Here is a 14,702-nt window from a genome sequence, read left to right as displayed (position 1 = left end):
TGCCTGAGTTCCTGGGGCCACAGCAGCCTGGGGCATGTTTCCTTGAACACACTTGGGCATAATTCACTGTCCTCACTAGAGAGGAAAGGTCGGTGATGGGCTGTACCAGCAGGATGTGACAGCCTCCCATGACTGCTGCAGGGGGCCCTGCACTTGAAGTTATGCTGTGTGAGAGTCTTTGCCAGACTAGGCACCTCTGTGACTGCCTGGGGTGTTTGGAACAGGGATTCAGGGATCCTTCATGTGTTTGTCGCACTCTGAACCCTTGGCTGTTTGCGTTGATGCTCATTTTTCTAGGTTTTTTTTTTTTTTTTTCTGGTTGTAGATCTTCAGTTTATTGTGATGGTTTAAAAGGTAGGTGTGAAGTTTGGCTAAAAATGGCAGGCAGTGGGGCTGAGAAAAAGATCTGGGAGGCAAACCTCCTTTTGTAAATGTTAACGTAGCTGATGAAACCATGCAGACAGGCTCCAAGTTTCTTGGAAGCCAGTGTAAAAAGGAAACCACGTTATCGGCACGTGCCTTATCAGCAAGGAGGGGAAAAGGCAAGTCAGTGGAGAAAGTGCCATGTGGAAAATTGTTCAGGGTGTTGACTGTGTGTGAGACAGGTGCCGAACCCCGCTGCCCAGAAATGCTCCCCCTTCGTCCCAGATCCAGATGAATTACTGTTTTAGAGGGATATCAGATACGAGCTTTGAAGTGCATCTTGCTAAATCCTTAGGCACTCTGTGGCTGTGGCGGTAGGCACGGCGTTTAGAATAGAAAAGGATAACGGCACTTCACTGTCTGTTTGGGTCACACTTGTGGACTTCCGTGGCATGTGTTCTGCTGGGTTGTGCAGTGGACATGTCACTGTTTCTCTAGGTGACCATGATCATTAGTGATGGGAGAGGTAGCCAGGCTCTTCAAAACTGAGTCACTTGTGTGCTCTAGCTGTTTCTGTAGATCTACATGCACGTTCACAGGCACGTCCAGCACAGAGTATAGCAGTGATTCCAAGCGTGGGCTGGAGTCAGCTCAGGGTCCCCCCCAGGCTGTGACAATAGAGAGCTGCGTGACCTTGAACTGAGCCCTCCTACTTCTGGGATCTGCTTTCCTCTTCCATAAAGTGGGGATGCTACTACCTTCCTCGCGGGTCATTGTAAGGATGATGGGATGAAGTAATGTATGAAGATTCTTAGCACCGGCTCTGGTATAAGGAGAGTACACAGTGAGTGGGGAAATCCTTATTTGTTGTTCCGTGAAGTCAGGGGGGCGATAGAGGTCTCAGTTCCCGCCGCCTTTGCTGTTTGTGTTTTGTCTTTGATCCTTGTTCTCTTGCCATCTGCCGGGGAGAACCAGTTTGATCGGTTTCATCGAGTGTTCCCTCTGCTGCGGGAAGGTGAAGGCACCTTGACAGGCTCTTCTGAGACCTTGATTCTTGTCATCTCTCATTTAGAGACTTAGAGGAACTCAGGAAGCCCATGGAAAAGAGCCTGTGGTCAGGATGCAGGTGGCGTGAGAGCCTCCAGATGGTGGCAGGCGGATTGATTACAGGATCTTTTCACGACACAAGCCTCATGGAGCTCTGAACTTGGCCTGACAGCTTTTTACTGACGCGCGAGGCAGTGGTGTTTGTTTTTCCATGTTATCTTTGCCCTTCCAGTGCTGCCCAAGGGGGTGCATTCATATCAGTGCACCAACGGAAACTCATTCCTGGGTGCAGCTGTAGCTTTCGCGGGGACCCTGGGAGTCCATGTGTGTGAACCACCCACATAGCCACACCCACGGGAAGCACACATGGGTCCAGGCTGGAGAGGCCCCGGAGGAGCCAGTCCTGCGGAAGCCCCTCGCTGCTTGGTGTCTGAGTGCATTCTCTTCAGAGCAGCTGCTGTCCTTGAAAGAGGCCGTGCCCCCGCCTCCCGGGGCCACGTGCGGGCGGCGGGCGGCAGTGTCAGGCCCAGCGGAGGGCGCAGGTGCAGGCCTTCACCTGGCAGCTGGCACGCACACAGCCCATTGTTTTGCTCGGCCATTGTGGTTTCTCCAACTGGAGGAGAGGTTGTATAAGAATAGCTTCTGAAATTTGAGCCAGCTGTTTACTGAACTTGGGCGGCTTTATTTCTCCTTGTTTAATTAAAGTGAAGACAATGGGTAGGTTCTGCCAAAGGTGACATTAGGAGTCACATTACACTGTCTCAGGCTACAGTTTCCAACCTGCCTTCTGACAGCTACACCTTTGTATTTGTGTGTATGTGCGTGCATGCTTAGTCGCTCAGTTGTGTCCGACTCTGCGACCCTCTGGACTGTAGCCTGCCAGGATCCTCTGTCTGTGGGATTCTCCAGGCAAGAATATGGGAGTGGGTTGCCGTTTCCTCCTCCAGGGGATCTTCCTGTCCCAGGGATTGAACTCGTGTCTCCCACATCTCCTGCATTGGCAGGCTGATTCTTTACCATCTGAGCCACCAGGGAGCCCCTTGTTTAATAAAGTTGGCTTAAACTCACAAAGTCAGAGGACGTGGTCATGAAATGACGTTGACAGGACGGCTCCTTGACTGTTGAGGACACGGGCCCGTGAGCATGTGCTGTCATCGTCACAGTTCCCATGATTGACCTGAGACAGGTTCTCTCAAAAGTATTGAATTATTTCAGTAAGGATGCCCGCCAAATTGGATAATTAGGAGTTTGAGATACAAGAAAAAAAAACATACTCTGATGATATTCCCTTTATTTTACTGCAAAATTAGGTGACAACGACAGAGTACAGGCTTTCTGTTGGTACTAATTTGTGAAGAAGTGTTACTGAAGCTCATGGAACCTTGTCCCTCCTACTGGCTCCCATCCATAGCAGGCTCTCTGTAGGAATTTCTTGTCCTCGTCTATAAGTGCAGGTATTTGATTAGATGCTGGTTATTCCTGGTTATAGATTGTTTCTGCTTGTGTAGTGAACTTTAGAAGCACAGACATGGGTCTGCATACCACAGCAGAGTCTTAGCTGAGTGATAGATGCTGTTTTCTGAAAGTCAAAAGCACGTGTACACGTGTGCCTACACACATGTAGGGATGCACAGCTGCCCCTTCAGAGGCTGTCTGTCTCATTAGAACATATTTGACCAGAATTGGTAGCTCAGTGAGTAATGAATCTGCCTGCAGTGTGGGAGACCCGGGTTGGGAAGATGCCCTGGAGAAGGAAATGGCAAACCACTCCAGTGTTCTTGCCTGGAAAATCCCATGGACAGAAGAGCCTGGTGGGCTACAGTCCATGGAATCGCAAGAGTCGCATACAACTTAGCAACTAAACCACCACCACGATGAGATTAATTTGTTTCAGGCCAAAAGACACTTGCAAACTTCCTTGTTCTTTAATCCCTCTGATCTTAGAAATAGAGAAAAGTCTCAAGAGTCATTTCAGATCAAAGGCCAAGTCTTCCACTTGGTCAGTGGAACCAAACTTAACATCTATGTTTTTGGTAAAAAGCCAGGTGAAACTCGAATAAAAATATGCATGATGCTGTATTCCCAGAGTTCAACCTTGAAACTAAGTCTTCTGATTGCTCTGCACCAGGTAGCCTGTCTATACAGGGATGAGTCATCTGAGGAGCCCCGTGGAAGACCCTTGAGGGGATATATGGAGACTGAAAGGCCCAGTTAGGATGAGAGAAGCCTGGGGAATACACCTGGACTCAGGGGGCTGGGACATGCCCAAGGTCAAATAACTAGAAACGGGGGACAGGGGTGAGGCCAGAGCTTGTGGCAGTATCTCCACTGGAAAGGCAGGGTGCTCTAGCCCTGCGGTGCTGCTGAGCGTTTGTGTTTGCTCTGGGGAGCCCCAGGCCCTATGTCTCCAGTTGCTGCATCCCCGTGGGTGTACATGCTGGCGGCTTCTGCATATTCTCAAGAAGTATGGATGGACAGGAGTGCCCGGGGATTTACAGCTTGGGGGAGCAGTGGGAAGCATTGAGAAAGTGCTGGAGTTGAGGTGCAGTCTGGGAGCTCCCTGTTCTTGAGATTCATGTGCCCTGGGGACCCAGATGTCCACTAGCCCCTCCAGGGCAGCTCAGAGCAGGCCAGGCTCCTGGACTGGGTTGATGACTCTGTTACTTCATTTCTCAGTTGCTCGTTTGTTGTATTTTTTTTTCTCACTTCAGAGTCCTTTTTGAAGGCTGGGGAGCTGGACTGGCATGAAGTCAGTGTGAGTTCACACTGGGATGGGAAGACCTCTTCCATTCCTTTCGGGAATCAGCAGGACCCAGGCCAAACTGGTCAGGGCCAGCCAGTTCCCGTTACAGAAGGGGCCCGGACCTTTGCCCAGCCTCTGCCTGCAGCTGCCCTCAGCACCTCCCCTAAATGCTGCCCTGAGCCATCCCTGCACCTGGGTGTGCGTTCCCGTAGATCTCCAGGGAAGGGGCACCTGCCTCCAACCTTTTCTAACCCCAGGCCAGACTTCCGTCTACTCTAACTTTGATTTCACCATTCCCTTCCACACCTGAAATAACACCCAGGCTTTGGCTTTTTTTCACCTTTGGGGGTAGAATTGCCAGGATTTCTGGGAAGTGACCTGGTAAAAGAGGCCCTGATGGTGTTTGCAGTTCTTTAGTGGGGACTCCGGGTCAGCCACGAGGAGGCTTTCCTCAAGTCTCAGTTCAGGGACCTTTGAGAAAGAGGGACAACCCTCCACAAATTAAGGGAAAACCACCCCTTTTGGAGCCGGGGTTTGAGAGCTGGTGGCTCCCTGCTATTGCCAGGCCTGCTTGCGGGTGTGAGGAGAAGGCTGCAGGAAACACATTAACCCATGGCAGCATGGAGCCCAGCTAATGATTAAAACCCACACCAGCCGCCTGCAGTCACACCAGCAATTGCTTCTCTGTGTCTGTTCCTGTCCGCCTGTCAGGTGTCAGTGTCCTCTGCACGTCCACCCAGGTATGGCACAGCTCGGTGTCCCTGTCCACCCTCATCCTGGGTCCCCATGCCCCATGCTCTGGGCTGATGTGACCAGGGCCAATAGCTTCCAGAGTGACAGCTCCTCTCCCAGGGATGGGCCTTTGGAAATGTTTCCAAGTAATGACAGGGGTGTCCCCAGGTCCAAAGGCTGGAAGTCTGCAGTGGATAAGAAAACTCAGGTTGAGTGTTATTTATTTTCTTTTATGGCCCTGAGTCTATTGCAGTCACAGGTTTTTAAGTGTGGGAGGGACGCCTGAAGACAGTGGTTTTGTGTGATTGGTGGTGGAAATAGCAGTGACAACTGAAAGGGAAAACCAACTGCTTATTTTTCAATGCCTTGAATTGGGATGGAGGAGAAGCGTCATATTACCAAAGCACTTGAATTACCTGCATGTATTTTTACCTGTAAGGAGAGTATTCCTTTAAAAAAGCATAACAGCGAACTCCCCCATAGAGAAGTCTCTGCCGCGGAGCAGTGGCCGAGGGGTGGAGTGACTCTTGCTGTCAGATTGGGATCCCAGGTTGGGGAGTCAGATTCTCCCCCAAATTCTACATGCCCTCGGGCCCTCCACCTGGGCCTCTCCTGGGAGCCAGGGAGCGTGGGGATCCAGGGGCCTGTCTCCAGAACTGGGTTTGAAGAGCAGGTGTGGAGGCCAGGACTGGGACCTCTAAGTGTTGCCTGGATTGGTGTTGTCACAGTTTTCAGCTTTGTGACTTTGAGACTTTTGCTGGGGTGCTAAGGAACCAACTTGTGAAATTTGGTAAAGAAAAGCAATCAAGCATTCAACCTTTTCATGTTTGATCTGTACCTCAGAGTTCAATATAGATGAAGGGAGAAAGCCTTATTTGGTGAGGAATTCCGGCTGACAGATGTCGAGAAAGTGATAGAGTAGCCGTGTTTCAGACCGCTAATAAGGGCGGAGCAGCTCTCTCTAGGACGTGACCTTCTGTAACTGGCTTGGTCACAAAGGGAAGCTGGTGGGGTCATGTGGGCCTCATGTGAAGGATGTTGGAACATTGATTACATATTTGCCCCTACCAGAAATCAAACCAGAATCAAATTAAGCCAGACCCACCCACGACTTACCGGAAATACAGGGCCAGAGCGATCTGAAAAATAATTCCAGAGAGGTCAGCAAAATCCAGAAGGGGGAAATTCTACTGGGTAAAGAGAACCCCGGTTGTTTTTAAATATGCTGCAGGAAGAGGAGGAGGAGGAACTTGTGATGTAAAGGAACTGAAGAAACAGGTTAAATAAACATGGTGAGACTTGATGTGGATCCAGTCACAGTGTCAGACTGTGAAAAAACAAAACCAAAACAATACTTGTAAGACAGGGACGTTGGAACATTGATTACATGTTTGTGTACAAATATGATGATGTATTTGGTTTATATTAAGGAACGATTGCTAATGATAATGGTATTTTTTTTTTCTCTATTCTAAAGATACTGAAACACTTATTAGACGAAGTGGTATAATGTCTGGAGTTGGCTTTACAGTGGTTCAGTGAGGGGCTGTGGGGGTGAGTGTGTGGATGCAGTTTATCTGGGGGGTATTGGAAGCTGGGGCACCTGAAGCTCTGCACCCTTGTCTCCCGCTCCCAGGGTTATTATGCAGGATGTGGGTAGTGTAGGCACAGAGCTCAAGGTGAGCAGGTGACTGAGGCCCAGTGGCCAGGAACTGTTCATCATACGCATCGCCCACCATGTTCTGATATACACTGCCAGCTCCCCACCCTGCAGTCGTTTCCCACATGTGAGGGCTCAAGGCTTGCCCACCAGTGGCCAGTGTGGTCTCATGACCAGCTGGCCTCTGGAAGGACACTGTGTCTGCTTGAGGAAATGCTTCACTGAAATCCTGCCATTTTCATCAGCACAGGACCCAGAGGGGATTGATATATTGTTTTCTAAAATGGCAATGTTTGCTTCATAAAGCTTTTTAAAAACATTCTACATAGAAGTGAGTGTCAAACTAGCCAAGGGCATTCTTACTCTTTGAGAAATTTATACAGCTTTCTTTCCAAAGGGGTTGATGTTGAATGAGTTAAACTCAATGTCACAAACGACTTTGGAAAATTAAGAGTTAAAACAGACTTGAGGAAATGAGCTCCCTGTCCTTGGGAATATTCAAGTAAAAGCTGACAGCATTGCTGCAGTGGTCATTCCGAATGTGATTGGGAGACTGGGGTTTCATATTGGGTGAAAGTGACAGTGAGGGACGCTTTAATAAAGTCATCTTACTATGTGGTAACAAGGTTTTAGTACAAACCAAGCAATGCACAGATGGTTTAGTCAGTGGTTCTCAAAGTGTGATCTCAGCCCAGCAGCAGCAGCAGTAGCATAAGTCTGGGAACTTAGAAGCACACATTCTCTGACCCCACCCCTGTCCCCAGATCTCTTTACCTAAGCCTTCTCTGGGTGGTTGTGCTGCCAGCTGAAATTTGGGCACCTGAGAGAAGGAGATGTTTTCCAGGGGAGGGCCCACTCTGAGCAAGGCTGGCAGGTTGTGAGAGCTGAGCGTGGGGATGACTGAGGACCCTGCAGCCTGCGGGATGGGCGAGGGTGCTGGGTTGCCTCACTGAGATCCCTTCCTCCTGGGAACAGTCTCTCACCTCCTGAAGCCCTTCTCTTCCCCCGTGTTGTGTAGACAACACTGTGGTCCTTTTGTCTGTGTTCTAGAACACAGAGCCAGCTTCGTCAGAGTCTCTGTCTAAAAAATGCTCCAAGCAGCTCAGCGTGTGGCGTCCTAAATCCTCAGGTGAGAACAGAGCTCCGGCAGAGACAGTGATGTGTCTTTAGAAGGAAGCATGGTGGCATTCACCACTCAGCCTGCCATCCAAGGAGGCAAGAGAACTCCGGGGCTTAGCTTCCTAAGGAGCGTAAAGCATCCTCGGGATAAAGAAATGACATCCTGTCAAGTTACAAACGTGACTGGGTTAGACTGTGATTAGGATTCTTTTCATGATATTATTGGGACAAATTTATTATGTGGGGACATTAGAATTGGGAAGTTTTCCAGGTATTTCTTAGGTGAATCAAAGACTGAATCATCTACAAATAACAGGTTCAGTTACAGTCACTCCTCATTATTTGTGGATCATATATTTGCAAACTTGCCTATTTATGAAAACTTATTTGTAATCCCCAAATCAACACTCACTGTGATTTTGTGGCCATCCAGGGACATGTGCAGAAAGGCAGAAAATTTGAGCTGCATGCGAGCACTCACCGGCTATGTTGTACAAGGCGCCTCTTGTTTCAGCCCTCAGACGAAGAGTAAACAGGGGTCCTTCTCAAAGTGTATTTATATTTAGTGCCACATTTTGGGATTTTTTTTTTTGCTTTTTGTTCATGATTTCTGTTTACAATGGCACCCAGCTATAGTCCTGAAGTGCTAACTGGTACTTTGAGGCACCAGAAGCCTGGCCAGTGTCATGGTGACTTTTTAAGAACATGACAACCTTGAATGAACTATAGTCGATCAGTTATTGATTTAGGGGTCCTCAGACCTTTCCCCTGATTTGCCCATCAGAAAGAACAGACCCTGACTCACTTGCAACTGCCTCCCCCTGAACCTGCGGTGAACACTTCATGTACAAACCTGAGAGGTGGGCGGGAGGAGGGGCCAAGCTGGAAGAAATCCATAGTGGAGGGCTGAGTGATCTGGGCACTGGGGCAGGATGGGCCTGCCGGACAGGACACTGCCCCTGCTGGACACCCCAGAGTAGACCCACATCTCTGCTGCTGAAACCCTGTCTCTGCAGAGAGCTCTCACCCGCCCAGGCTGAGTGACCCTACCCCAGGTCTAACAACACAGGTCCTCACCTTCTAGAGACACATCCAGTCTCTTCCTGGGCTGCTAGTCACTCCTGGGCTGCTCCTTCCTGCATTGTTCATGTCCCTGGCTGGGGCTGAGAATGCTCCTGTTGGGAATTTGTTGGTGTCTTTGAGACCTGATTCCCCAGGCGTGGGGTGTTCTCCATCACCATGGAGGAAGGAGTAAACAGCTTGTCCTTGGGGCACCACACCTGGCCCTGTCTACGACCCCACCAGAACTCACTGCCCCTCCCCATTGTGTTCCTCTCTTGTGATATACAGGAGTTGGACTTGGACCTTCTCTCCATCAGGACCCTCAGATGGTGAAGGGTCTGCCTTTGAGCTGATACTGCCAGGAGCCATGGGGACAGGGTCCTCTTGACTTCTCCAATCCTCAGAAAGCCTAGAGGCTCCCACCCTTGACCCATTGCACAGAGGTTAGAGCTGGTGCTTCAGTTCAGTTCAGTCTCTCAGCCGTGTCTGACTCTTTGTGACCCCATGGACTGCAGCACACCAGGCCTCCCTGTCCAACACCAACTCCCAGAGTTGACTCAAACTCAAATGTCCATTGAGTTGGTGATACCATCCAACCATCTCATCCTCTGTTGTCCCCTTCTCCTCCCACCTTCAATCTTTCCCAGCATCAGGGTCTTTTCAAATGAGTCAGTTCTTCACATCAGGTGACCAAAGTATCAGAGTTTCAGTTTTAGCATCAGTTCTTCCAATGAATATTCAGGGCTGATTTCCTGTAGGATGGACTGGTTGGATCTCCTTGCTGTCCAAGGGACTCTCAAGAGTCTTCTCCAACACCACAGTTCAAAAGCATCAGTTCTTTGGCGCTCAGCTTTCTTTATAGTCCAACTCTCACATCCATACATGACTACTGGAAAAACCATAGCCTTGACTAGACAGACCTTTGTTGGCAAAGTAATGTCTCTGCTTTTTAATATGTTGTCTAGGTTGGTCATAGCTTTTCTTCCAAGGAGTAAGAGTCTTTTAATTTCATAGCTGCAGTCACCATCTGCAGTGATTTTGGAGCTTAGAAGAGTTCCAAATTCTGCTGACATGACAGGTAAGGGGACAAGTGGCCCAATTACCCTCACCCCTGTGGTCCCTCTCAGGAACCCCCTGCTGTCCTGTGAGGACTGAGCTGACCTAAGACAGACACTCTGGCTCGCCACCTCGGGGTCTCCATTGTGTCTGGACTGGAAGGAGACCCCAGGTGATTTCCTCTGGAGGCCTTCCTGCCAGGGACAGGGCTGTGAGGGCCACTCACACCCCTCCCTCTGTTATTCTGTGAGAAGAAGTGAAATGTTCTTGTTATGAAATAACTGATTTAAAAAAAAAAGACTGCTTGTTTAGATGTAATTATCAAGTGGGCCCATTGTGAATCTTCCTCTTAATGTAAGGGGCATATCAGACTATTTCATAAAATGAAATCTACTGGACAGCCACTAGTGTAGACAGCTGGAGGGGAGGTTCTCACAGTGAGGGATGGGGATGGGGCTCTGGTTATGGGCGGCTCGTGGTTCAGTGCTGCTTGCTTTTCCTCTTGTGAGTGTCAAGGGAGTGAGTTGAATGCAGCCTCAGACAGGCTGGGTCACCTGTAAAGCCGCAGTGTCCCCACAGCCTGACGTGTGTCCAACCACTACCTCCCTTATCCTTTTGGCCTCCTGGAAACTTGGCACCCAAGGAACATGACATTTCAGGAGCTAATGGGGTTATCAGGCGCCTGCTTCTTTCTGGTCCTGCCTTGCTCTTTGACTTTGATTTTGTGTTTTTTTATTGGTTTTGTGCTAATTCAAAAGGACAGAAGGCGGGCAGGCCGGTGGGTGGGCAGACACCTGTTAGGTTCTGGGACACCTGCCTTCCCAAGAATTCCAGTAGGTTTCCTGGGGGAATTTAGGAGGACAGAGGCGCGGGGCGGGTGGGGCACTCTGGCTTTGCCCTTTCTGATCCCCACAGAGGTGGGATTCGTTGGCGCCAGCAGGACGCAACCCCTGCCCTGTGCGGTCCTTCCTGACCCCTCTCTGGTTCCTGCAGGGTCCTGGCTGTACGTGCTGCCACTGAGCCCTCGGCTCCACTGTGGGACCGGCCCCCCTGGCGCCTGTGCTCCCAGCCTCCCTGCTCCTGCTGAACCAGTCGTGGGCCACATCAGGCCAAGGGCAGGGAGGGGGCAAGATGGGAAGAGGGAACTGCTTCTGGAAGGAGAAGCGGGCCATGCTCCCCAGTGCAGTGAGTTCCTCCCCAGAGGGATCTGCAGGGCTTCCACTTGCACTTGGCACTGAGTCCGTCCCTGGCGCCTCTCCTCTGTTTGCTCCTGTCCTCACTCTGCTTTAATGGGACTGTGAAAGTTACATGGGGCGTTGAGCCCTGACCCTGGCTCCCACGCTCTGCTTCCTGGGGGTGGCCGCTGCCTGCCCTGCAGACCTCTGCCCACCAGCCCCTCTGGGACATCAGGCTTGATTGTGAAAGCATGGTTTCCGCTGCCTGTCCTGGGCCTCCCTCCCTCCCTTCATCAGCCTCCGAGTTCCACATAGTTCAGACCAGCCTACGCATCTCAGAAATCTGAGTATTTGGTGACAAATAAGCATAGACATAGTTTCAGAACATGACTTAGTGACCGAACAACAACAAATCTTAGCGTGAACAAAACCTTGCTTCTCATAGTTGAGCTTGGGGGCAGAATGACGTTACTTTAGCTCAGTTGGTAAAGAATCTGCCTGCAATGCAGGAGACCCTGGTTCAATCCCTGGGTTTTGAAGATCCCCTGGAGGAGGGAAAGGCTTGCCCACTTCAATATTCTGGCCTGGAGAATTCCGTGAACTGTATAGTCCATGGGGTTGCAAAGAATCAGACATGACTGAGTGACTTTCACACACTTTTAGTTTCCTAACTTCAGAGGGGTGTGTATTTTTCTAGTAATTCATGGTAATTGTTGCTTACTTGTAGGAGCGTTAAGAAAAAAATTCTCAAGGTGGGCAATCCTGATAATGAATCTGTTTCTGGTCTTCTCATTCTGGAAGGGAACAGTGTCTTGCTGGCTGACTGATGTTGGGAAAGTTTCTTTGCCCAAGTCTTATTTCTTTGAATGGAGCTGTGGTCTTGGCAGGTTATTGCATTTAGTGTGGGCTTGTGGGCAAGTTTCACTTCCATGGGCCAATCCCTCCCTGGCACCAAACACAAGTATTGAACGTAAAGCTGAGATTTATTTAGCTTTTATTATCTGCTAGATGCCATTCTTAGCTCTGCACATTTCCTTATTTAATCCTCCCAATACCCCCACTTTCCAGATGAGAAAACTGAGTCACAGAGAAGTAATTTCCAAAGGTCAGACAGCATGGGTCTCACCCAGGCGTTAAGGTTCCAAAGCAGGTACACTTCACCCCTGCACCCTACGAGCCAGGTGGTGAGTAGTGAATGAATGAGTGAACACATGAAGGCCTTCGTGTTTGAACTGGATGTGGCTAGTTGTTGCCTTTTAAAAGATTGTAATAATTTTTTTTTATTTTCGTGGTTACGCCATGTGGCTTACAGGATCTTAGTTGCCCAACCAGTGATCAAACATGTGCCCCTGCAGTGGAAGCATGGAGTCTTAACCACTGGACCACCACGCAAGTCCCTCAAAAAGTTTTAAAACGTATTTTTAAACTGTTTGTTCAAAAGCGTCTGTTTTCCTGGAGAAACAAACAGAACGTGCAGAGCTGTTTCAGTTGGTCTCCTTAAGGGAACCCCCACCCCAGTCCCCAGCTGGGTGATGACATTTATGCACTGCCACCAGGCCCTGTGCTTCCTTGTGAATCTGGCTCTGGTTATGCAACGTTCCTTTTGTTCCTTTTTGCGGGACCTTTTCACAGCGCCAGTTTCAGGGCTGGTCAGCATGGCTGGGAGCAGCACACAGGTCCGACGACTCTGGGAAGCTGGGGGCTGTGAAGTGTCCTCGGGCCCTGCCAAGTTTCTGGTATGGTAGCTGCGAAAGGTCTTTCTCTGCTCTTTACCCAGAAGGTGGAGGGGGCGAGGGGAGGTGGGAAACAGGGGCGCAGCCCAGGGATCCCAGTGCCACCCTTCACCGCGAGAGTTGGGGGTAGTGAGCCTGGGGAGGGAGGCCTCTGCTTCGGGTTCCTCACTTTGCGGGGGGTGGGGGGAATCTCATTAGATATTCCCATGGGGTGACTTGGGGGGTCCTGTGGGTGAGAACATGTGTTACCGAAGCCTGTACCTGGGCGAGTGCAGCCTGTGAGTCCCAGCCAGCCAGTGAGCAGAACCCACCTTTTATGGTCTGTGGGGACAGGCTGTCCTTCACCGTCACTGGGTTGTCTGAATTGGTGCTTCACTGCCTGGCTGTTCGATGGACAATTTCTTCCTGATAGCCAGCCACCCCCTATTTCATTGATTCCATATGGTACAAACTTGTGAAGGTATAGAGAGTGGCTACTCTTCAGCTGTTATTCTTTTAGATGATGAGTCCATTTAAGCCACTTAAGTAATAAATAAATATACCCTATTTAGTTTTAGTAGCCTGAAAATAACTAGATATTCATTACTGAAATGTAAAACAGTATCCTCCTGCCTCTTAAAATGGCCAGGGCAGCCCTCTGTTGCTTTGAAATGACTGCTGGGTTTATTCTTTCCCTCATCCTGCAGACCCCAGTGCTTTGCTGCCTGCTGTACTGTGTGGCAAGGGGACATGGGAGCGTCATCCCCCCAACATAGGCTTGATTCTCCCCTGTGCCAGGCCCGCAGTGTGTGCCTGTGTGCATGTACGGGTATGTGTATGTATGTGTGTGTGTTTGTGCTTGTGACAGAAACAGGCGCTGTTGCATCTTCACAGGGAAGCATCCATGGTCTCCCTACCAAGCCATTCTTTTTTTAAAATTATTTTTTTATTTGGCTGCACCGGGTCTTAGTTGCAGCATATGGATGGAATTTAGTTCCCGGAGCAGGGATCGAACCCAATCCTCCTGTATTGGAAACTCAGAGTCTTGGTCACTGGACCATGAGGGAAGTCCCCCAAGTGGTTCTTATTAAGGCACTTCTTCTGTTCTCATTTTCCCCTCATCTCATCTCATGGTTTCCCAGAAAACACATATGTTGCTGTAAATGTTAATAATGCATTTACTCTCTGCTGGGCCCTGTTCTGGGTATGTGACTGGCCTTTGCTGCTTTAACCTCACAGCCACCTTGCAGAGAGGTTGCTGTAGTTATCAGCCCATTTTCTGGGTAAGGAGCATGAAGCACAGAGAGGGCAAGGTGCCTGCTCAAGGCTACACAGCTGGAGCATTTGGAGTTCTGTTACCTGTTCTTAGAGGCCTTTAAAACTAAGGGAGAGTGGAAGCTGGTAATGCAGGGGCACCTTGTGTGGCTAACCCTGGCTTTGTGTCAGTTGGCTGTCCCTATGTGGCCCTGTAGTCACAGCTTCCTGGGGCAGGAAGGGACTCCCGGAGAAGCCCAGAGGATGGCCATGGCGAGGAGTGCGGGCATGGGTCTAGCCCTGGCCCCACGACTTAACTCCTGTGTGGCGGGTCTTGCCTTGTCTTTTCCTCCACTTTCTTGCCCTGGGGATTGGAGGGTGACAGAGTGCATAGCCTTATAGCTGCTGTTGTCTCCACCCCTCCCTGCAGTCCAAATCAGATCCCTCTTGTAATCCTTTCAGGTGGTCCCCTAGGCTCCACTGAGGCCCTCAGTGATGTGGCGTCTGTGCTGTGTCACTCCTGCGTCGGGTTTGTTAAGCACCATTTTTTTGTAGAAGCCTATAGGAAGCCAGTGGTCTGCCTCTCACATTGGCAGATTATTATTGGCACTCATTACTGGCGACGCAGGGTCTTTTGGTTTGCAGACGGTTGCTGGCTGTGACAGCAGCTCCCTCGTCCAAAGCCTTCGATGGCACTTTTGCATTCAGAGTAAGGCCTTCAGGGTGTTTGTTTCCTGTGATACATCGACTAAACACCTTTTCCTTGAAAAAGTATAAGA

At 49.9% G+C, this 14,702-nt stretch overlaps 1 protein-coding gene across 20 annotated transcripts in view; it reads left to right on the top strand.

Moving 5' to 3' along the window:
• The window catches only part of TNS3 (tensin 3), a 222,296-nt gene that overhangs the window by 79,262 nt on the left and 128,332 nt on the right, over positions 1-14,702 (top strand). Inside the window, exon 1 of one of the 20 annotated variants that reach the window (XM_086396211.1) lies at positions 4,127-4,165. The exons of 18 other annotated variants lie outside the window; for them this stretch is intronic. Coding sequence is in view for 1 of the 2 variants with exons in the window: in XM_086396198.1 (XP_086252324.1) it covers positions 12,613-12,693 (81 nt within the window). In the remaining variant the exon portion in view is untranslated. Of the gene's footprint in view, positions 1-4,126; positions 4,166-12,560; positions 12,694-14,702 lie in introns of those variants that run through there. One more of the 20 variants, XM_086396198.1, reaches the window with a different exon arrangement.

The sequence above is a fragment of the Bos grunniens genome, chromosome 4, assembly GCF_055505025.1.
Source record: "Bos grunniens cultivar Pamir isolate PY7600 chromosome 4, Bosgru_T2T1.0, whole genome shotgun sequence".
Classification (NCBI taxonomy): domain Eukaryota; kingdom Metazoa; phylum Chordata; class Mammalia; order Artiodactyla; family Bovidae; genus Bos; species Bos grunniens.
The sequence above is the reverse complement of the archived record's forward strand: the minus strand, read 5'-3'. Positions and strand labels throughout refer to the sequence as shown.